This window comes from Heterodontus francisci, chromosome 17, assembly GCF_036365525.1.
Source record: "Heterodontus francisci isolate sHetFra1 chromosome 17, sHetFra1.hap1, whole genome shotgun sequence".
NCBI lineage: Eukaryota > Metazoa > Chordata > Chondrichthyes > Heterodontiformes > Heterodontidae > Heterodontus > Heterodontus francisci.
Window position 1 is genome coordinate 72,331,988 of NC_090387.1, and position 23,420 is coordinate 72,355,407.

Consider the following 23,420-nt stretch of genomic DNA (forward strand, 5'->3'; position numbering starts at 1 on the left):
ATACTCAACAAACACTCTCAGGTGGAGAATTCCAAAGATTCACAAGCCTTTGAATGAAGAAGTTTCTTCTCATCGCAGTCCTAAAAAGCCAACCCCTTATAATGAGACTGTGACCCCATGTTTGAGATTCCCAGCCAGGGGTAACATTTTTACAGCATCTTCCCAGTCAAGCCCCTTAAGGATTTAATATGTTTCAATTAGATCACCTCTCATTCTTGACTGCAGGGAATCTATATCAATTTGGGTGTGGAGAGCAAATGTAATTCCAAGTTTGCTGATGACACAAAGCTAGGTGGGAATGTGAAATAAGAACAAGAAATCCTGGAAATACTCAGCAGGTCGGGTAGCATCTGTGGAGAGAGAAGCAGAGTTAACCTTTCAGGTCAGTGATCTTTCATCAGAACTGGCAAAGATTAGAAATGTAATGGGTTTTAAGCAAATAAAGCAGGGGTGGGGCAAGAGATAGCAAGGGAAGGTGTTGATAGGACAGGGTCACAGAGAATAACTGACCAGAAGGTCATGGAGCAAAGGAAAACAGTAGGTTAATTGTATGGTGAAAGACAAAGCATTAGTGCAGAGAGGGTGTTAATTGACAGAAAAATGAACAGCCCTGGCCCAAAGCACAAACCTGAAACAAAACGGTGGTTAAAAAAATGAATGATGAAACAAACTAAAATAAAATAAAGAAAATAACTAAAAATAAAAAGGGGGGCCTGGCATGCTCTGAAATTATTGAACTCGATGTTCAGTCCAGCAGGCTGTAGCGTGCCTAAATAGGTAAATGAGATGCTGTTCCTCGAGCTTGCGTTGATCACTGGAACAATGCAGCAAGCCCAGGACAGATATGTGGGCATGAGAGCAGGGATGTGTGTTGAAATGGCAAGCAACCGGAAGCTCGGGGTCATGCTTTCGGACTGAGCGGAGGTGTTCCGCAAAGCAGTCATCCAATCTGCGTTTGGTCTCCCCAATGTAGTGGAGACCACATTGAGCAGCGAATGCAGTATACTAAATTGAAAGAAGTACAAGTAAATCGCTGTTTCACCTGAAAGGAGTGTTTGGGGCCATGGAGAATGAGGAGAGAGGAGGTAAAAGGGCAGGTATTACACCACCTGCGATTGCATGGGAAGGGGGCGAGGTGTTGGGGATAATGGATCAGTGGACCAAGGTGTCGTGGAGGGAACCAATTCTTTGAAATGATAGGAGGGGAGGGGCAGATCTGTTTGATAGTGGCATCACGCTGGAGGTGGCGGAAATGAAGGGATGACCCTTGGGTGTGGAGGCTGGTGGGGTGGAAAGTGAGGACAAGGGGAACCCTGTCGCTGATCTGGGAGGGAGGAGAAGGGGTGAGTAGAGGTCTGGGAAATGGGCCGGACACAGTTGAGGGTCCTGTCAACCACAGTGGCGGTGGAGGGGAGGTGGGAATCCTCAGTTGAGAAAAAAGGAAGACATATCAGAAGCGCTGTTGTGGAAGGTTGCATCATCTCTGATGCATCGGAGAAACTGGGAGAATGGAATGGAGTCCTTACAGGAGGCAGGGTGTGAAGAAGTGCAGTCGAGGTAGCTGTGGGAGTTGATGGGCCTATGAACATTAGTAGACAGTCCATTCCCAGAGATGGACGGCGCAGTGGTTAGCACCGCAGCCTCATAGCTCCAGTGACCCGGGTTCAATTCTGGGTACTGCCTGTGTGGAGTTTGCAAGTTCTCCCGGTAACCGTGTGGGTTTTCACCGGGTGCTCCGGTTTCCTCCCACTGCCAAAGACTAGCAGGTGATAGGTAAATTGGCCATTGTAAATTGCCCCTAGTGTAGGTAGGTGGTAGGGAATATGGGATTACTGTAGGGTTAGTATAAATGGGTGGTTCTTGGTCAGCACGGACTCGGTGGGCCGAAGGGCCTGTTTCAGTGCAGTATCTCTTTTTTTAAAAAAAATAAAATAAAATAAAAATAAAATGGAGACAGAGAATTCGAGGAAGAGAAGGGAAGTGTCAGAGGTAGACCATGTAAAGGTGAGAGAAGAGTGGAAATTGGAAGCAAAGTTGATAGTTTTCCAGTTCGGGGCGGGAGCAGGAAACGGCACTGATAGTCATCAATGTACTGGAAAAAGAGTTGGGGGAGGGGGCTTGAGGAGGACTGAAACAAGGAATGTTTGACATATCCCACGAAAAGGCAGGCATAACTAGGACCCATGCGGGTACCTATAGCAACACCTTTTACTTGAAGGAAGTGAGTGTAGTTGAAGGAGAAGTTGTTCAATGTGTGAACAAGTTCAGCCAGGCTGAGGAGGGTGAAGGTGGATGGGGACTAGTTGGGCCTCTGTTCAAGGAAGAAGCGGATAGCCCTCAAACCGTCCTGGTGGGGGATGGAGGTGGTAGAGAGATTGGACGTCCATAGTGAAGAGGAGGCAGTTGGGGCCAGGAAACTGGAAATTGCTCTTTTACCTCCTTTCTCCTCACTATCCAGGGCCCCAAACACTCCTTTCAGGTGAAACAGCGATTTACTTGTACTACTTTCAATTTACTATACTGTATTCGCTGCTCACAATGTGGTCTCTACAATGGGGAGACCAAACGCAGATTGGGTGACCGCTTTGCGGAATACCGCCGCTCTGTCCGAAAGCATGACCCTGAGCTTCTGGTTGCTTGCCATTTCAACACACCCCCCGACTCTCGTGCTCACATATCTGTCCTGGGCTTGCTGCAGTGTTCCAGTGAACATCAATGCAAACTCGAGGAACAGTATCTCATTTACCTATCTAGGCACGCTACAGCCTGCCGGACTGAACGTCGAGTTCAATAATTTCAGAGCATGCGGGGTCCCCCTTTTAAATTTTTAGTTGCGTTTTTTGTTTTGTCTTAGTTTGTTTCATTTTTTTTACCACTTATTTTTTTCATGTTTGTTTGTGCTTTGGGCTAGGGCTGTTCATTTTTCTGTCAATTAACACCCTCTCTGCATGAACGCTTTGTCCTTCACCACACAATTAACATACCATTTTCCTTTGCTCCATGATCTTCTGGTCAGTTATTCTGTGATTCCTGTCCTATCAACACCTCCCTTTTTATCTCTTGCCCCATCCCTGCTTTATTTGCTTAAAACCTATTACATTTCTAACCTTTGCCAGTTCTGATGAAAGGTCACTGACTTGAAACGTCAACTCTGCTTCTCCACAGATGCTGCCAGACCTGCTGAGTATTTCCAGGATTTCTTGTTCTTTCAGATTTCCAGCATCTGCAGTATTTTTTTGCTGTTTTAGGTGGGAATGTGAGTTGAGGAGGATGCAAGGATGCTTCAAGGGGACTTGGACAGGCCAAGTGGGCAAGAACATGGCAGATGGAATATAATGTGAATAAGTATGAAGTTCTCCACTTTGGTAGGAAAAACAGAAATGCAGAGTATTTTTTAATTGGGGAGAGGTTGGGAAGTGTTGATGTCCAAAGGGACCTGGGTGTCACCTGGGTTGTTGAGTCACTAAAAGGTATGCAGGTGCAGCAAGCAATTAGGAATGCAAATAGTATGTTGGCCTTTTTCGCAAGGGTATTTGAGTACAGGAATAAAGAAGTCTTGCTGCAATTGTATAGAGCCTTGTTGGGACCACAGCTGGAGTATTGTGTACAGCATTGGTCTCCTTTCCTAAGGAAGGATATACTCAGCACAGTGCAACAAAGGTTCACCAGACTGGTCCTTGGGATGACTGGATTGTCCTATGAGGAGAGAGAGAGAGAGAGAGGAGACTGTGCCTATGTTCTGTATGGGGGTGATCTCATTGAAGCATACGAAATTCTTACAGGGCTCGACTGGGTATATGGATGCAGGAAGGATGTTTCCCCTCGCTGGGGAATCTAGAATCAGGACGCAGTCTCCGTATAAGAGCTAGGCCATTTAGGACTGAGATGAGCAATGTCTTCATTCAGAAGGTGGTGAATCTTTAGAATTCTCTTCCCCAGAGGGCTATATATATTCAAGACAGAGATTGATAGATTTTTAGTTATTAAAGCTATCAAGGGATGTGGGAATAGTGTGGGAAAATAGCATTGAGGTAGAAGATCAGCCATGATCTTGTTGAATGGCAGAACAGGCTTGAGGGGCTGACTGGCATGCTCTTATTTCCTATTTCCATTGTAGTATCACCTGTCTTTACCTCCTTGCTTTAACCATAGTCCCAAAGGATCATAAGCATCTCTCCCCATTAGCGAGAGATAGTTGGTGATGTATAGCTTGAGGGTCACCACTCCTCAAGCATGGGGCAAGACGAGGAGGCAAGCCTCCATGAGCTACAACAGCTGGTACGGGGAGTTAACCCGCGCTGTTGGTGTCTTTCTGCATCATGCTGTAGCTGCTGTAATGGGCCCACATTTACCTTCACTTATCTTTCTATTTACATACCTATTGAAATGTTTACAATCTGTATGTGGCTCTTGCTAGTCTATCTCTTTTTCTCTCTCCACTTTCCTTATCAATTTCTGGGTCCTCCTTTGCTGAATTCTAACATCCTCCCAATTCTTGGGCTTACTACTTTTTGACAGCTTTATAAGCCTTTTCCTTTAATCTCATAACTTTAACTCCTTTTGGACCACTTTTTCTGTGGAGTTTTTGTGGCTTAAAGGAATGTATTAATTCTTTAAATGCTAGCCATTGCTTATCTCCTGTCAGCTATTTTAATGTAGTTTCCCAAACTACCTTGGACAACTTGCCCTTCATACCTTCATAGTTTACTTTGTTTCGATTTAAGACCAGAGTTTCAGACTGAACTAAATCACTTTCAAACTCAAAATTCGATTGAAAAGGTGCCCCATGATGTCTGTATTACCTTATTACATGCACCTCTAATTTCCTGATTTATACTGTGCACTATCCTGCAACTACTTTTAGGGGCCTATAAACAACTCCCATTGTTATCTGCCCCTTGCCTCCCCCTTGGCTTTACCAAAACTGATTCTACATCTTGATTTTCTGAGAAGATCCTTTCTCTCTACTGTCTTTATCTTATCATTTATTATCAGGACTGCCCTTCTCCTTTTTCCATTTTGCCTATCTCGTTAAGTTGGGTGTCCAGGAATATTTAGTTTCCAGCCTTGGTCACTTTGCAACCATGTCTCTAATGGCTATTTGATCAAACCTGTTTGACTTTTTCTAATTTTCCCTGACATCACCATTGTCACTCATGCCCTATTACTTTTGTTGCTCTTACTGTCCCTGACCCACTCTGTTTATTTTCACTCAAAATGCTGCTCTGCCCTCGAACCTTGATATTTCCTTTTGCTGCTTTTGAATTTACCCTTTCCTGAATCCTCCCAGTTGCCCACCACCCCCCCTCGCCCCAACTACTTGTTAGTTTAAAACCCTTTCTACTGCCCTAGTTACTTGATTTGCCAGGATACCAGTCCCAGCCCGGTTTAAGTGGAGTGATCCCAATGGAATTGCTCCCTCTTTCCCCAGTACCAGTGGCCCATGAAGCAAAACCTCTGCCTCTCACATCACTCTTTCAGCCGTCCATTTAACCTTCTAAACTTTATCCCAATGCCAATTAGCACGTGGTTCAGGTAACAATCCAGAAGTTATTACCTTTTGAGGTTCTGCTTTTTAATTTGGACCCTAACTCCTCAAGCACTGAGCAGAAAGTCATGCCTAATTCTACCCATGTTGTTGATTCTTAAGTGGACTACGACAGCTGGCTCCTTCCACTTCCACTCCAAGTTCCTCTCCAGTCACAGGCAATATCTTTAACTCTGACACCGGGCAGGCAACAGAACCTTTGGAACTCTCGTTCACGGCTACAGAGAACAGCATCTGTTCTCCTGACTAGACTATCCCCTATCATTACCGCATTCCTTTTCAGTCCCCCCACTTGAATGGCCTCCTGCACCATGGTGCTACGGTCAGTTTGCCCATCCACCCTGCAGTCCTTGTTCTCATCCACACAGGTTGCAAGTAATTGGTATCTGTTGGTCAAAGTTGAGGACCAAGGCTCCTCCATCACTGCATCCTGGATCCCCATGCCTGCTTGACTTTCAGTCACACCCTTCAGTCCCTGGCTATTGACCAGCTGTAAAGTTCTACTTAATCTAAGGAGTGTGACCACCTCCTGGAACAAAGCATCCAACTAACTCTCTCCTCCCTGATGCCCCGTAATGTCTGCAGCTCAACAAATCTGAGCTGAAGTTTCTCAAGCTGCAGACGCGATTTTTCTGGGATCACAATGCTCTCCACAAACTCTCACGTGCTGCAGTATTGTGAAGTTGGAAGGGTATATGACTTCTAAAACAAACTATAGCAATGAGTGAATCATTTCTGATTTATGTAATCAAAAACGAGTAACCCAGTGAGCTTAAGATGGAATCCCAAGCCTCTGTTTTCAAACTCTTAAGCCTTGGGCGTTGAATGAATAGTTCAGTCAGCCCACAAATGCAGTTGTAAATTTGATTTTTAATTCTCCTGATTGCACAGTGCTCAATGAAAATTGTGGAAAGAACTTATGTCCTGCAAACTTGGGAACAGATCAGGACCACCCTGGGTTGTGTGTTCTTTATGGCAGAACCTCTTATCACTGATTCAAGCTTAGTAGAGCTTCTATCCTGGCTGCATTTATCCGTTGCATACCAAAATCATTCAGACCAGGAAGGTCCTTTTGATGTTTGCTGGAATTGATCCAATTGCTTCTGGGTTGAGGAGGGAAAAATTGTCCAGATTTATGCTGTGAATTGTTAACCAGCGCTCATTGTGCTGGTCAGATATGATGCCCTTACAGATGAATGGCCTACACACCTGGTCAAGCTTTCACAAGTACTGGACACTTGGGTAAAGTATTGATCAACCATTGCTCTTGGAGGTGGTGCTATTAAACTCCTCTGTGCTGCTGCACATTGTGTATATAGAGCAGAGGCACTGCGAGGATACAAGGTTTGAGTGCCTGTACTGTATTATGCATTCTGACTGAACACTAATTCTGTTCACCACAGGGAGGTACCCTCAAAAAAAAAAAATGAAGAGTGGTGAGCAGTTGGAGAGGGTGCAAAAAGAAAGTTTATGTCCCAGGGAGGAGTGCTGTCACCTTACACACGCTCTGATATTTCGTAGCAAGCTGCAAAGAAGTCGAGCATTACAGCTGGCAGTCACATGGGACAGCTGCTGCATGTGATTGCCAGCTGTAACACACCACTTACAAAACGTTTACAGCCTGCGGTTTGTTTTTGACGTGGGGCTCGGTGGTGGAGACAACAATACAATGTAGTCCTTACCCTCCCATGGCCCCCATCCCACCCAAAGCACAGATAAGTCTCCAATCTCTATACTAAACTTTTTTTTTGTAATGGGTCTTTCTTATTTATTCTTTATGTTGCAGTGGTGTACACTTCAACTCTCAGGCTATAGCTCCAACCATAGAGCAGATTGACCAGTCATTTGGAGCAACTCACCCTGGAGGTAAGGTGTGTGTGTGTGTGTGTGGCAAAGCTAATAGAGGTGTTAAAAATTAAAGGCTTCTGATGAGTTAAATAGACAAAAGCCATTGGTCAAAGTTGCTAACTTTGAAGGCATAAATTTAAGATCATTGCATAAAGCTCGACACCATCCAGGATAAAGCAGCCCGCTTGATTGGCACCCCATCTACAAACATTCACTCCCTCCACCACTGACGCACAGTGGCAGCAGTGTGTACCATCTACAAGATGCACTGCAGCAATGCACCAAGGCTCCTTAGACAGCACCTTCCAAACCAAAGACCTCTACCAACGAGAAGGACAAGGGCAGCAAATGCATGGGAACATCACCACCTGCACGTTCCCCTCCAAGTCACACACCATCCTGACTTGGAACTATATCGCAGTTCCTTCACTGTCGCTGGTTCAAAATCCTGGAACTCCCTTCCTAACAGCACTGTGGGTATACCTACCCCACAGGGACTGCAGCGGTTCAAGAAGGCAGTTCACCACCATCTTCTCGAAGGCAATTAGGGATGGGCAATAAATGCTGGCCTGGCCAGCGATGCCCACATCCCATGAATGAATTTTTAAAAAAAATTGGAGAATATGTTTTGGAGAGTTAATAGCACATGGGATATCCTACCAGCAAAGGTGGTAAAAGTAGAATCCACGATGGCGTTTAAAAGAAAGTGGATACATTTTTGGAGAAGAAAAGATTTAAAAGGAATGGAAAAGGCAGGATACTGGGAATAGTCCTTCTGAGAACTGTCAGGCAGAGTGGGCTAAATGGTCAGTTATACTGCAGCAAAATTCTTTAGATTTTAGAATTGCAGCGCCCCCCCCCCCGCAATTTTCCAGTAGTTTCCACCGCATTAGCTAGCATTGGGTGAGATTTGTTATGAGAAGAAATGCATTTCCAGTCACATAGGCAGAGGCAGGAGTTTTGCATTTGAGATTGGTGGGGTCATTTAAATTTTAATATGACATGTTTCTTTTTCCCATACCTTCCACATTTCTTGTGATCTGGGCACAGGTTAGCTTCTTATAACAGGGTGTTAAAGTTAAATAGGGAAGCTTCTCAGTATATCAGTTGGAGGACAAGAAACTCATAAGCTGTTTCTGTTTACTACTGCTGTTTTGTTACAGGGTTGATTTTGTAAAGTTTACCTTTTCTTGTGTAGGGCCAAGACTTTTTGCTAAGAGATTTAGGAAAGTTGCTCATTGCTTGTCACAGTTCCCTTAATCAGAGAGAGTTCCCTTCTGGGGTCTGTTGGAGAAAAAAAGGAGGATAAGCAGGAAAGATTGATGCAAGGAAGTGAGGAAACATTAGACCCAATGTTGCCACAATGCTGTAACATAGTGGAAATGGCACATGTACTGTGTGCATTGTCAGAACGATGAACCAGTTCATCCTGAGAGCAGTGCAGTTCTGCTGAGCTTGACATAGTAACAAAGGCAACAAACACAGCTGCTTTGCAGCATTATCAGGTTCTCAGTAGTTGGGTTTCCTGATTCCTGATGCCCCTAAGCCAGTGGGACAGGATACTTGTAGTGAGAGAAACAGAAGACAGCAGAGAGGGTGAGAGTTGACCAGGGTAAATGAGCTTTGGTGTGTGCAAGACTGTTGGGAGGAATACAAGAGAATGCTTACAGTCTACTTACTCATGAGGTGAGATACATTAATTTTTACTTTTTTCTTTCATTCCCTCTCATTACAGTGTACAATGCAGCGGAACAACTTTTTCATCTCAACTTCCGAGGGCTTTCCTTTTCCTTTCAACTGGACTCCTGGAAAGAAGCTCCAAAATTTGAAGTGAGGAGACCAGCTCTAAAGGGTCTTGCCCTTGGGGAGAGTAATGACTCTGCTCACACTTAAGCTGAAGTTGTCCGTTGTTCTCGGCTGCTTCTTATTGGTTTTTCTTAAATCCACCGTGCTTGCCTCCTGCCACCCCTACCCTACACCATCCCCACACCCCAAGCTCCCTTGATGGCTTAGCTGATGCACTGTCCAGTGTGGAAATGAGCCATACAGAGCAGGAAGGTCTGAATTTGATCATTGCTTTGTGTGGCTAACGAGATTGTAAAAATTTCTTAAGGCAGGAAATATGGCCAAGTTTTTTACTTCCCGATGCTGTCTGGTGATTCTTGCTATGAACATCGGTGCAGGATTGGATAAGGCTAGCTGCGATGCTTTCACAATCTACTACACTGCCATCATGCATTGTCTGGAAGAATAGTCATTTGGGAAAGGTGCCAGGAAACCCAGTGTGAGGCAAAGGGAAAAAATGGGAGAGAATTCTTGTAGCTCAGCACCTCTGGCAGAGCTCAGCACCCCCCCCCACAATGTTCTTCCACGTGCTTTTTGTCTGCCCGACTTTTGGATATGACCGGGTTAGGCAGAATTAGTGAAGCATGTGAACCTCCATTGGAGAGTCCAGTGAGTGAACACAAAGGAAAAGTGATGTTTCCACCTCATTCCCATACCGTTTCAATGCATGCATTACTTAAAGAATAGAATCATAAAGTTTACAGCACAGAAAGAGGTCACTTGGCCAGCCGTGTCTGTGCCGACTGAAAAATCTACCCAGTCTAATCCCACCTTCCAGCATTTGGTCTGTCGCCCTCCAGTTTTCGGCACTTGAGATGCATATCCAGACTCCTTTTGAATGTGTTCAAGGTTTCTGCCTCAACTACCCTTTCAGGCAGTGAGTTCCAGACCCCCACCACCCTTTGGGTGAAAAAGTTTTTCCTCATCTCCCCTCTAATTTTTCTGCCAATTACTTTAATCTATGCCTACAAGTCACTGACCTCTCTGCTAAGATGAATAGGCCCTTCACCTCCACTCTATCCAGGCCCCTCAAAATTTTGTACATTTCAATCCGATCTTCCCTCAGCCTTTTCTGTTCCAACAAGAATAACCCCAGCCTATCCAATCTTCCCTCATAGCTGCATTTTTCTAGTCCCGGCAACATCCTCGTAAATTTCCTCTGTACCCTCTCGAGTGCAATCACATCCTTTCTGTAATGAGGTGACCAGAACTGCGCACAGTACTCAAGTTGTGCCTAACCAATGAATTATACAGTTCCAGCATAACCTGGCTGCTCTGATATTCTGTACCTCAGCTAATAAAGGAAAGGATTCCATATGTCGTCTTAACCACCTTATCGACCTGTCTTCCCTTCAGAGATCTGTGGACATTCACTCCAAGGTCCCTCACTTCCTCTACACCTCTCAGTATTTTCCCATTAATCGTATATTCCATTGCCTTGTTTGACCTCCCCAACCTTGCACTTCTCCAGGTTGAATTCCATTTGCCACTTTTCTGCCCATCTGACCAGGCCATCATTATCTGCCTACAGCTATCCTCCTCGCTATCTACCACATGGCCAATCTTTGTGTCATCTGCAGACTTTTTGATCATGCCACCTACATTTATGTCCAAATTGTTAATGTATACCATTGAATCCAGCAGAAAGCCACTGGAAACAGCCCTCCAGTCGCAAAAACACCAGTCAACAATTACCCTGTGCCACTGAGCCAATTTTGTATCCACCTTGCTGCATTTTCCTGCTCTTATGGGATTTTATTTTTTTTAACCAGCCTGCCATGTGGTACCTTATCAAACACCATCCTGACTTGGCACTAATATCGCCATTCCTTCACTCTTGCTGGGTCAAAATCCTGGAATTCCCTTCCTAATAGCATTGTGGGTGTACCTATCCCACATGGACTGCAGCGGTTCAAGAAGACAGCTCACCACCACATTCTCGAGGGCAGTTAGGGGTGGGCAATAAGTGCTGGCCTATCCAGCGACGCCCACATCCCTGGAACAAATAAAAAAAAAGCCTTGCTAAAATCCATGTAGGCCACATCAACTGCACTACCCTCATCTTCCTTGTTACTTTAAAAAGTTCGATCAAGTTGGTCAGACAAGATCTTCCCTTAACAAATCCATGCTGACTGTCCTTGATTAACCTGTGCCTTTCTCAGTGACAGTTTATCCTGTCTCTCAGGATTGATTCCAGTAATTTGCCCGCTACTGAGGTTAGACTGACTGGCATGTAATTATTTGGTCCGTCCCTCAATCCCTTTTTAAACAGAGGTACAATGTTAGCAGTTCCCCAATCCTCTGGCACCACATCCGTTCCAATGAGGACTGGAAAATGATGGTCAGACCTTCTGTTATTTTCTCTCATTTAACAGCCTGGGGTACATTTCATCCGGCTCTTGTGATTTATCAACTTTCAAGGATGCTAATCCCATTCATACTTCCTCTCTCATTATGTTTATCGCATCCAATACATTGCACCCCTCTTCCTTAATTACAATATCTGCATCATCCCACTCTTTTGTGAAGACAGATGCCAAGTATTCATTAAGAACAATACCAACATCTTCTGCTCCTACACATAGGTTACCGTTTTGGTCTTTTATTATGAGCCCTACTCTCCTTAGTTATCCTCTTGCTCTTAATGTATTGATAAAACATCTTTGGGTTCACCTTGATTTTGCTTGCCAATATTCTTCATGCTCCCTTTTAGCTTTCCTTATTTCCTTTTTGATTTCATCCCTCCACTTTCTATGCTCCTCTCAGCTTTCTGTAGTATTGAGTTCTCAGTGTTGGACATAAGCTTTCCTTTTCTGCCTTACCTTAACCAGATTTGCCTACATCTCTGCTCTTCTATCTCCCTCTGACTGGGGGTCTATTGTACACTCCCAGCAGTGTGATTGCTCCCTTTTTGTTCTTTAGCTCAATCCATATGGGCTTATGGCTGTTAATACTCCATTCTTCCCCCAACCCCCCACCCCCTTGGGAGTGCTCCTGGAAGTACCTGGGTAATGCAAAAATGGTGAGGATCTGGCATCATGGGTCTGGGCCATTTTTACCTCACTTTGCACTCAGAAGGTAAGCATAAGAAATCGGAGCAGGAGCAAACCATATGGCCCGTTGCCATATCACCTGATTCCCTGAGACCAAAAATCTTTCTATCCCATCCTTAGATGTATTCAAAGATGAAGCATCCACAACCCTCTAGGATAGAGAATTCCAAAGATTTGCGACCCCTTAAGTAAAGTAATTTCTCCTCTTCTTGGTCCCACATGATCGGCCTCTTATCCTGAGACTGTGCCCCCATGTTTTGATTCCCTGACCAGCGGAAACAATCTGTGTTTACCCTATCCAGCCCCTTCAGAATCTTGTATGTTTCAATGAAATCGCCTCATTCTTCTAACCTCCAGAGAGTATAGGCCCAATTTACTCAGCCTCTTGTCCTAGGACAATCCCCTCATCCCAGGGACCAATTTCGTGAACTGTACCACCTCCAATACAGATATATTCATTCTTAAATGTGGAGACCAGAACTGCACACAGTACTCCAGATGTGGTCTCTCCTAAACCCTGTACAATTGTAGCAATACTTCTTTATTCCTGTGCTCCAATCCCCTTGCAATAAAGGACAACATGCCATTTGCTTTCCTAATTGCTTGCTGTACCTGCATGCTAACTTTCTGTGTTCCTCATACAAGCACACCCAAGTCTCTGAACATCAACACTTACAAGTTTTGCACCTTTTTAAAAAAAAAAAATTCTGCTTTTCTATTCTTATGACCAAAGTGAATAACCACACTTCCCTATATTATACTCCATCTGCCATCTTGTTGCCCACTCACTTAACCTGTCCATATTTCTTTGCAGTCTGTTTTCCTCACAGCTTACCTTTCCACCTACCTTTGTATCATCAGCAAACTTAGATACGTTACTTGGTCTCTTCATCTAAGTCATTAATAGAGTGTGAATAGCTGAGGCCCAGCACTGATTCTTGCAACTATTCACTATCTGCCAACTTGAAAATGCCTCATTTATGCCCATTCTTGTGGGCTCCTGTCTGTTGACCAGTTCTGTATCCATGCTAATATATTACCCCCAACTCCATGAGCCCTTATCTTGCCTATTAACCTTTTGTGTCGCACCTTATCGAATGTCTTTTGGAAATACAGGTATACTACATCTACTGGTCCCCCTTTATCTACCCTACTAGTTACATCCTCAAAAAAATTCTTAATAAATTTGTCACAGAATTTCCCGTTACTAAAACCATGTTGACTTGTTCTAATCATGCTGTGCTTTTCTAAGTGCATTATTAAGACTTTAATAGATTCCAGCATTTTCCCAACGACTGATAGGCTAACTGGCCTGTAGTTTCCCGTTTTCTCTCCTTTTTGAAAAGTGGTGTAACATTTGCCTACTTCCAATCTGATGGGACCTTTCCAGAATCTAAGGAATTCTGGAAAATCATAGCTAGCGCATCCACTATCTCTGCAGCTATCACTTTTGGAATCCTAGGGTGTAGGCCGTCAGGTCCTGGGGCTTTGTTGGATTTTAGTCCCTTAAGTTACTCCGATACTTTTTCTCTGCTGTTATTAATTTCCTCACTCTTCATTAGCCCCTAGGTTACTGTCTATTTCTGATATGAAACTTGTGTCTTCCACTGTGAAGGCACACACACTATTTGTTCAATACCTCTGCCATTTCCTCATTCTCCATGATTTCTCCTATTTCTGCTTCTAAGGGACCAACTTAACTTTAGCTACTCTCTCTTCCTTTTTATTTACCTATAAAAGCTCTTAAAATCGGTTTTTATATTACTGGCTAGTTTACTCTCATCCTGTTTTTTTCCTTTTTTAATCATCATTTTGGCCCTTTGCTGGTTTCTAAAACGCTCCCAATACTTGGATTTGCTGCTCTTTGCAATATTGTAAGCTACTTTTAATCTAATATCATTAACTTCTTGAGTGAGCCACAGATGGGTCAGTCATGCTGAGTTTGTTTCTCAAAGGAATGTATTTTTGTTGAACATTTTGAATTGTTTCTTTAAATGTTTCCTGCCATACCTTTTTAGTCTATTTACCCAATTTACCTTAGTCAGTGCGCACCGCATGCCTACGCCTTGGCTATAAGATTCTTGTTTATGATTGGAGTATGTCACTTTCAAACTTAACATGGAATTCAGTGGTATTATGATCACTATTTCCCAGTGGATCTTTTACTATGACATTGCTTATTAACCCTGCTTCATTACACAATTCATTAGGGTGGCGCAGTGGTTAGCACCGCAGCCTCATAGCTCCAGCGACCTGGGTTCAATTCCAGGTACTGCCTGTGTGGAGTTTGCAAGTCCTTCCTGTGTCTGCGTGGGTTTCCTCCGGGTGCTCCGGTTTCCTCCCACATGCCAAAGACTTGCAGGTTGATAGGTAAATTGGCCATTAGAAATTGCCCCTAGTATAGGTAGGTGGTAGGGGAATATAGGGACAGGTGGGGATGTGGTAGGAATATGGAATTAGTGTAGGATTAGTATAAATGGGTGGTTGATGGTCGGCACAGACTCGGTGGGCCGAAGGGCCTGTTTCAGTGCTGTATCACTAAACAATACTAGATCTAAGATAGCTTCATCCCGAGTCGGTTCCACAATGTATTGCTCTAAGAAACTGTCCTGAAAACATTCTACAAACTCATCATCTAGACCACTCTTTCCAATTTCGTTGTCCCAGTCTATATGAAGATTGATGTCCCCCACAATTATTACATTTCCTTTGTTACAAGCTTCAATAATTTCTTGTTTAATGCTCTGTCCAACAGGGGTGGTTTATAAACTACTCCCACTAGTGTTTTCTGATTTTTGCTATTCCTAATTTCCACCCATACTGATTTTATTTCATGATCTGAGGCCAGATCCTTTCTCTCTAATGTCCTTGTGTTATCCTTTACTATCAGGGCTACCGCTCCTCCTTTGCCATTCTGTCTTTCCGAAATATTGTGTACCCTGGAATATTCATTTCCCAACCTTGGTCACCTTTTAACCATGTCTCTGTAATGATCATTAGATTTAAATCATTTACTGTATTTGTGGCACTAGTTCATCCATCTTGGAGATGCTTCGCGCATTCAGATAAAGAACGTTTAATTTCATTTTTTAACTTAAATTCCCTACAATGACCTTACTCGCTGATGTACAATTTTTGTTAAACTCTCCTTCCCTTCCTGTCCCGTTCTGATGCCTCGACCTTTCTCTTTGGATTTCTAAATCTCCCTTTGCCTGAACCCTTCCCCACAGTGGCGCAGTGGTTAGCACCGCAGCCTCACAGCTCCAGCGACCCAGGTTCAATTCTGGGTACTGCCTGTGTGGAGTTTGCAAGTTCTCCCTGTGTCTGCGTGGGTTTCCTCCGGGTGCTCCGGTTTCTTCCCACAAGCCAAAGACTTGCAGGTTGATAGGTAAATTGGCCATTAGCAATTGCCCCTAGTATAGGTAGGTGGTAGGGAAATATAGGGACAGGTGGGGATGTGGTAGGCATATAGAATTAGTGTAGGATTAGTATAAATGGGTGGTTGATGGTCGGCACAGACTCGGTGGGCCGAAGGGCTTGTTTCAGTGCTGTATCTCTAAACTAAACATAAACTAAACCTCTGTTCACAACCTCTAGCCTTATCTGCTGGTGCAAGTTTGTACGCTCTGTACCTTCCTGCCGCTCTGATTATCATTACCTTTATTGTTATCTTGCTCTCTTGCTGCCTTCTCTGTCTTTAAATGTTCACATCTTCCTCCACTTGATCCCTCACCTCCACTAATTAGTTTCAAGCCCTCTCTACCACCCTAGTTGTACAACGTGTGAGAACACTGATCCCAGCATGGTTTGGGTGAAGACCGTCCTAACAGTACAATTCCCACTTTCCCCAGTACTGGTGCCAGTGCCCCATGATTCAGAACCTATTTCTCCCACACCAATCTTTGAGCCAAGCATTTAACTGTCTAATCTTATTTACCCAACACCAATTTGCTTGTGACTCCAGTAATGACCCAGAGATTATTGCCTTTTGGGTTCTGCTTTTTAATTTAGCCGCTAGTTGTTCCTACTCCCTATGCAGAACCTCTTACTAGTCCTGTCAATGTCATTGGTACCCATATGGACCATGGCAACTGGTTCCTCCCCCTCCCACTACAAGTTCCTCTCCAGCCCTCAGCAGATATCCCAAACCCTGGCACAGGGCTGGCAACACAGCCTTCTGGACTCTTGGTCTTGGCTGCAGGGAACTGTGTCCATCCTCCTGACTATACTGTCCTCTACTACCATTACATTCCTCTTAAACGCGCCCCCTGAAAACATTTCCTGCAAAGCAGAGGAAAATCAGTCCTATGAAATGACTAAACTGGGTGGGACATGAAAGAGAATGGGAAATGCTGATGTGTCCTGAAGGTGTAATTGAGACACTACTGCAAATTTGAGGGGTGATGACGGAGGTCAGGCTACAGATGGAAGGGTGATGAGGGAGGGGCAGGTGCAGATGGAGGGTGGAAGTGGAAAGGGCGAGAGCAAATAAAGGGGCAATGAGGGAGGAGTTGGTACAGAGTGGGGGGTAATGAGTGAGATTTGCTGTGGATGAGGTCATGCTAAGGGAGATAATCCTGGATTAGAAGTTGAATAAGGTAAGGATCTAGATTTGGAATATTGGAGGCTGTATGAGAATTGTGTGAGATGAGGGAGGTGTGGATTGGGAGTGAAGAGGGAGTTGAGTGATGAGATTGAGTTGTGTGTGAGGAGAGAGTGTCGGCTCATTACTTGGCTGATGGGACCCGGACCTCTGTTTCCTCTATGTACTGTTTGTTCTTGCTGATTATGATAAATCTAAAAAGTTTGACTAATTTGTGTTTACACAGCCCAAATTTGCCCATGGTCTGGCTTCACTGCAAATTCCTCATGGTGCAACCGTGAAACGCATGTACATATACACTGCAAACAGTCTACAGGACACAAAGTAAGTAGACTGCCAAAGAAATGGGTATCTACATGATTTCCCTTATTTACGTTGCCTTATGTACTGTATACTCATTGGAAAAAGGTACTAAAAAGTTTCATGACTGTCAAAAGTCTGTGTTGTCCAATAACTTGATTGGAGCAGAATATTCAAGTGAACTGAGCACTGGTGAAAGTCAGCTTGTAGCAATTGGCCACTTCAAAACAAATCCCTAAAGCTGCACATATTGGGTAATTGCTAGATCTGGTTTGCTGTTGAAACCTGGATTGTATTTGCCAGCAGGTGCCCCTTTAATGGGCAGTGCCTTTGTAATGTATTTCGTGACAGCTGCACAGCCTCAGGATAGTAATTAAAGCCTAGGCTTTGTTGGTTGATGCCACTTGCTTGGATGAGACTTGTCCTGTAAAAATATTAAAGACTAATTAAAGACATGTTGCACAGTAAAGTATGCTCACTATAGTCTCGAATATTCACTACAACCTGTTAGACGCACAATGCTGGAATTATACAGCAAATCTATGAGGATCTTAGAATTTCAGTGGAGTTTTCTGAATTGCTTATGTACTGAGTGCATCAATCTGGCTTTTATAGAGCTCCCATGATGCCACTGAGTTGCTTCTATGGGAACGTGTACACAGAGACTGTTGAAGTATTGAGAGATGCAGTGGGACCCCTGGGCCTCCGGCTGCGACTACTGACGGCAGGTAAAACAAATCATTTTGCACTTTGTTTTGGTGTGGGTGGAGAAAGGGGAAATCTGATAACCCACTTACGTGAAGCCCCCCACACTAATGCTTTGTGCACTCTGTTTAGTACATAATGGTTAGAATGAGCTCCTGGGTACACTTCATATGTAGAGAAGGGTATGCACTTCACTTGAGGTGTGTGGAGGAAAGCCAGGATTGAAAATTTGTACCATTGCCATAGAATGTGGGAGTCCACAGGATGATGAAGTGGGAACAGTGCTGGTTATCTGCATTGGCTGAGGCAAATCTCACAAGTACTGACAGGTGATGTCAACCTGATGAACATGTATGCTTTTTCTACTCGAAAATACCACCAACAAGTACATGATCTTATGACTTTGTCAGCTTGGCTCAATCAGTAGTGCTATTGCTCGAGTCCAAAGTTTGAGAATTCAAATTCCACTCCTGAACTTGAGTAATCTAGGCTGATGCTCCAGTGCAGCCCTGAGGGAATGCTGTATCGTCAAAGGTCTTAAACGAGACTGCCATCTGCCTCTTGTGATCAAGTAATCTTGAGGTCCAGTGGCACTGTTCAAAGCAGAGCAGGGAGTTCTCTTTGACCAACTTTCTTACCTCGAACACTACCAATTTTTTTTTTAAGTACAAACTGATCCCTCATCTTGTGCTGTTTATGGCATCTTGCTGTGTAAAATCGTTGCCTTGTTTGCTTACGTAAGCATTGCTGTACTTCAAGAACATTCAATATCTGGATTTTGGGATTTTTAAGGTGTGTGTATGTATGTATGTATACACACACATCTTCCTAGTCCTCGTGGGTGAGTTGTCTTTGCACTGTATTTCACTGGGCTTGATTTATCTACTGTTTATCTGCCAACCCCTATCTGTATACTGTTTTTTTCCCCATCATTGTATGTTAGAGTAAAATGTTTGCATCAAGAAGGCCATTTGTAAAATTGTGAAGTGAGAGCTTACAAAAAAATTGATTCTAGTCTCTGCATCAACATACCCTATTTACAGATTGATCCCTTTGACTTTGTGAATCTTACATATAAATCTTCTTGCAAAGGCCAGACTTTGATAAATGGCTGCTGATGTAAATATAAAGTGTAGCTGTGATCCTTTCCAGACGGAGCTCCCCAGGTATTGGCAGCAGCGAGGCAGTTTGCCTTTCCTGGATAACTCTGCTTTTTGTCATATTGCTTTATTCCCCATAAAGCTGAGAGAGCACCCTCTGAGCATTGTTGGTATGTCTGAATGGCTTTAGTGGAGCCTGAAATGGGTAGCTGGCCTCTGCAGTTCTGTCTCAACCCCACAGGGAATTCTCAACCAAAGTGAGATTACTGTATTTCTGAATCTTGATTGAAATGATGCCTTGGTTCCCCCTGCTGGTTCAGGTGAGTAAATGAACTGTGTGATTGAGCCCTGTACTACAGTATGTAAACTAGGAATGTTAACTGCCTTGTCTGTGCTGAGTCTGTTCATCTCTCTCATGGAGGTACCACGGTTGATCTGTGTCCCTGGGTTAGGAGTGTAAAAATTCAACCAAATCTCCCAATCTTCAATTCAGGTGAGTTAAAACTGGAAGGCCATGTGTGTGAACACAAAATGAGGAAAAAGATTGGGCTTGGCTGTGATGACTCCTGTCAAGTAGCTCATCCGTCCAAACTCAGGCAGAAGGTGCAGGTACTTTGGAGCAGGGAGGCGAGGGAGCCTTTTATCACAAGTGGAGCCATATCCAAGTACGAATCACTATATGCAGAAGAAAATAAAGACCAAAGTATTTGTACAACTAGAAATGCCAAGTTCAATTATCTGTCACATTATCTGAAGAGCAATGGTAATGCATTTGTTGAATCCTTTCATTTTGAAGAATCATCTTTTATGATGGTTCAGTAGTTAAATTAACCATGTGGTGTGTTGCTGAACCCCACGATCCAGCTGCCAGGGCAGCAGTGTGGGGCTATGTATTTGGTTGCAATGTATCTTATAATACTGAGGTTGGGATTGAGCTGTGAATGGTTATGTCTGACATGTGAAGCATGGGTGTTGTGGGAGTGCACAAGAGGATGAGGAAAAAGAGACAATCAGTGCTCATTTGTTTAGTACCCTGACTCCTCTTCTGTATTTGGGATATCTCTAATGGTGTTTTGCACTAGTACCCTGATTGGGAGATTATTCCAAACATTTATGATTCTCAAGGTTTTCTTCCCGATCTGTTAAATACTTTATGGCTTCTGCTCTTACTGCAGAGCAGATCTTGAAAGGAATAGCGTGTGTTTACCCATCTATGTACCTTAATATTTCATGTGTCTCTTTGAAGTTCTTCCCTTTAACTGGCCTCGTTATAGATTTAGAGCTTAAGCTCCTCTTGAGGGAAAGGAATTCATTAAGATCCATTAAATATTAAATGGTGTATAGTTGGGTAAACTCGCATTATTAATGAAAGGTGGAGCGGAGCCCTTAAATGGAAATGCTGCAGCCTCTGAGCCTTGTCAATCCTGTGTGCAAAACTCAGGTGACCTGTTTCTTCTTTGCTGTTTGGTCCTGTTTGTAGTTGTGGAGTTTTGGAAAGGGCTGCATTTAACACTGTTGCCTCACTGATGTGTAAATCCTAAATCAGAACGCTGGGATCTGTTTGGTTATTTGAGATGTACACAAATCCCTGGGAACCTTGGATTAGATGTGTTGACCAACATGAAATATTAGTAGCTTACTTTTCTTCCAGTAGTGTCATAATAGGAAATTGATTCCACTTGCATCTCTGATTTGATATTGTTCTGCCAGTCTCTACTTGTTACTGTATGGAAGTAGTTCCTCCCAAAATCAACAAGAAAAAAAGGTTTCCATTTTCTGTAAGCTGTAAAACAGCTGAGTGAGGAATCAAAAAATGCTTCAGAAGCATCTCCTGTCGTTTGTGTGCCTGTGGCTGTGCCCCTCCATCCCCCAGCTTGGTGCGCCTATGCCCACCTGCCTGTTCTATTTCCAGATCAGCACTCCTGTAACTGGGACAGAATACTATTACTTATTCTGAAAGGAGGTCATTTCTTCCTGATGTTGCTCCCTGGAGTTCTATGTCACATGATTTCATACGAACTTGGGCATAGTTACCGACTATTAGGAGCTGAAGTGAGAGATCACTGAGTGCTGAAGGCAAAGGCTGATGTTTGTCAGTTTCCATGCATGTGCTCCACAGAACTTGCATTCACTGCTAGGTTTGTGAATGCAGTCTTTCTAGAATTGCTTCTGGCTAGCGCTGGGTAGATCAGGTGTGCAGTGTCTGCTGTCCTTTGGGATTTTTCCCACTCACACTCAATCAACAAGGAAAGAGCATGTGCACTGGTCAGATCCAAATGGAGATCTTCACTCAAGTAGAAATGCAGCAGCGTCACTGCACACTTTCTGTTTTAATGCACTTTTTATTCATTCGAAGGATGTGGGTGTCACTAGTAAGAGCAGCACTTCTTGGCCACCCTAATTATCCTTCAGAAGGTGGTGGTGAGCTGCTGCCTTGAATGGTTGCAGTCTATATGGTGTAGGTACACCGACAATGATGTTGGGTTGGGAGTTCCAGCATTTTGACTTAGTAACAGTGAAGGAATAGCGATATACTTCCAAGTCAGGATGGTGTGTGTTTGGAGGAGAAGTTGCAGGTGGTGGTGGTGTTCCCATGAGTCTACTGCCTTCTAGGTGGTAGAGGTCGTGGGTTTGGAAGGTGCTGCACTGCATCTTATAGATGTTACTGTGTACTGGTGATAGAGGGAATGAATGTTTAAGATGGTAGATGGGCTGCCAATCAAGTGGGCTGCTTTGACCTGGATGGTTTTGAGCTTCTTGAGCGTTGGAGCTTTACTCATACGAGCAAGTGGAGAGTATTCCATCATACTCCTAACTTGTGCCTTGTAGATGCTGGACAGGCTTTGGGGAGACAGGTGGTGAGTTACTCATCACAGAATTCCCAGCCTCTGATCTGTTCCAGCCGCAGTACATGTGGCTGGTCCAGTTAAGTTTCTGGTCAAAGGTAACCCATTTACAGATCAAACTGAAGAAAATATCCATTGGAACTTCTTTACAACTGTGTTATTACAAGCTTGTGATTAACTGTGATCGGGTGGTATTCTAGCGGGTATTAATTGTCAGTCTTGATTTGTGTCATTCCCCATTAGTCTGGCTTGAATATTGAGGCATAGTGTATTTCAGTATTTATTCCATAATCAGGAGACTTGCATGATTAATAGTGTGTAGCGGCTTGCTTTCACTCACAAGCACACAAATGGCGTGCTTAACAAATTGTCCTGTATGTGTGCATGCCTTTCTCCTCCACCTCCAACCCCCTCACTTTGCTTTTCAGCTTCTGAAACTGTTGGCTCTCGGATTACCTCTCCCAATGGCCATTCTTCAGTTCAGTCTTGATGGCCTATTTGTCTATCGAAGCCAGTTAAGTTTAATTCTATCTTTGCATATGACTACTGACTTGCAATCAGTTGGATGAATCCTGGCCGATTTTGGCAGTACCGCCCCATTCCATGGTACTGGGCTGCTGAGTGCAGGTGTAGCACTCTTAACTGGAACTATCGGGCTGAACACCATATGTTGTAGGATCACTTTGAGACTAAGTGAAGAGTCATTGGAGGAAGTGATGTCGTGTTACACGTGACCAGTGTTGTGGGTGTTTCCCAACAGTAAGATGTTTGTCGGTGTGCTCCTGTAGTAGCTGTGTGTTTATATGTTCCAGTTTAAGTTCCAATTAAATCCCACGTATTCTTTGGATATGACTTGTATTCCTGTGAATCTTACAGTAGTACGCACACCAAAGGAATGAGTAATATTACATGGTGGCAGAGGTGAGATTTTTCTGAAGAACACCAAATGTTACGTGGTGACCACTTTTATTTTTCTTCGCTTGAAGAACACATCAAGTACAGTACAGTGACAGCATTTTGAGACATCTGAAACTTACCTGGAGTAGCTGAAGATTCAGGGGAAGAACAGTTGGTAGAAGACCTTCAACAGTACAACGAATTGAGAGTGCAGGCTGGACCCCGGGAAGTGCTGAAAGTCTGAGTAGATGAGGCAAATTGTCTGGATTGGAATATAAGGCTAATCTGTCAGGTTGAAAAATTTGTTAAAAGAAAAAATAGCTGCAGCCATTACAACTTCATGGGTGGGGCCTAAGCCAAAAGAACAGGAAGTACTCAACAACGCCACTGGAGGTCTCCAGCACAAAGTAAAAGTCTGGTTGTGGCAGCTGCCGGTACTGCAAGCTGCAGCAATCTGCAGAGGAAAACTCTTTATTTTAAAAAAAAAAGTCTAAACGAAAAGCAGTTGTCTTTCTCTCAAAGGGGGAGGCCTACAAAAAAACAAAACTGTCTAAAATCGGAAACAGAAAGCTGTGCTGTGAAAAGTCCTATATTTATAGAGAAACAAGATCACTAAGAAAATGGCATTCAGGTATCCAATTATGGTTTGGGAGGCGTCAGACATAGCAGCTGAGT

At 43.8% G+C, this 23,420-nt stretch overlaps 1 protein-coding gene across 2 annotated transcripts in view; it reads left to right on the top strand.

The window, feature by feature from the left end:
• The window catches only part of phaf1 (phagosome assembly factor 1), a 115,316-nt gene that overhangs the window by 54,900 nt on the left and 36,996 nt on the right, over window positions 1-23,420 (top strand). For both annotated transcript variants that reach the window (XR_010976729.1, XM_068049657.1), the window contains exons 5-8: window positions 7,335-7,414; window positions 9,132-9,226; window positions 17,124-17,221; window positions 17,813-17,925. Coding sequence is in view for 1 of the 2 variants with exons in the window: in XM_068049657.1 (XP_067905758.1) it covers window positions 7,335-7,414; window positions 9,132-9,226; window positions 17,124-17,221; window positions 17,813-17,925 (386 nt within the window). In the remaining variant the exon portion in view is untranslated. The remainder of the gene's footprint in view (window positions 1-7,334; window positions 7,415-9,131; window positions 9,227-17,123; window positions 17,222-17,812; window positions 17,926-23,420) is intronic.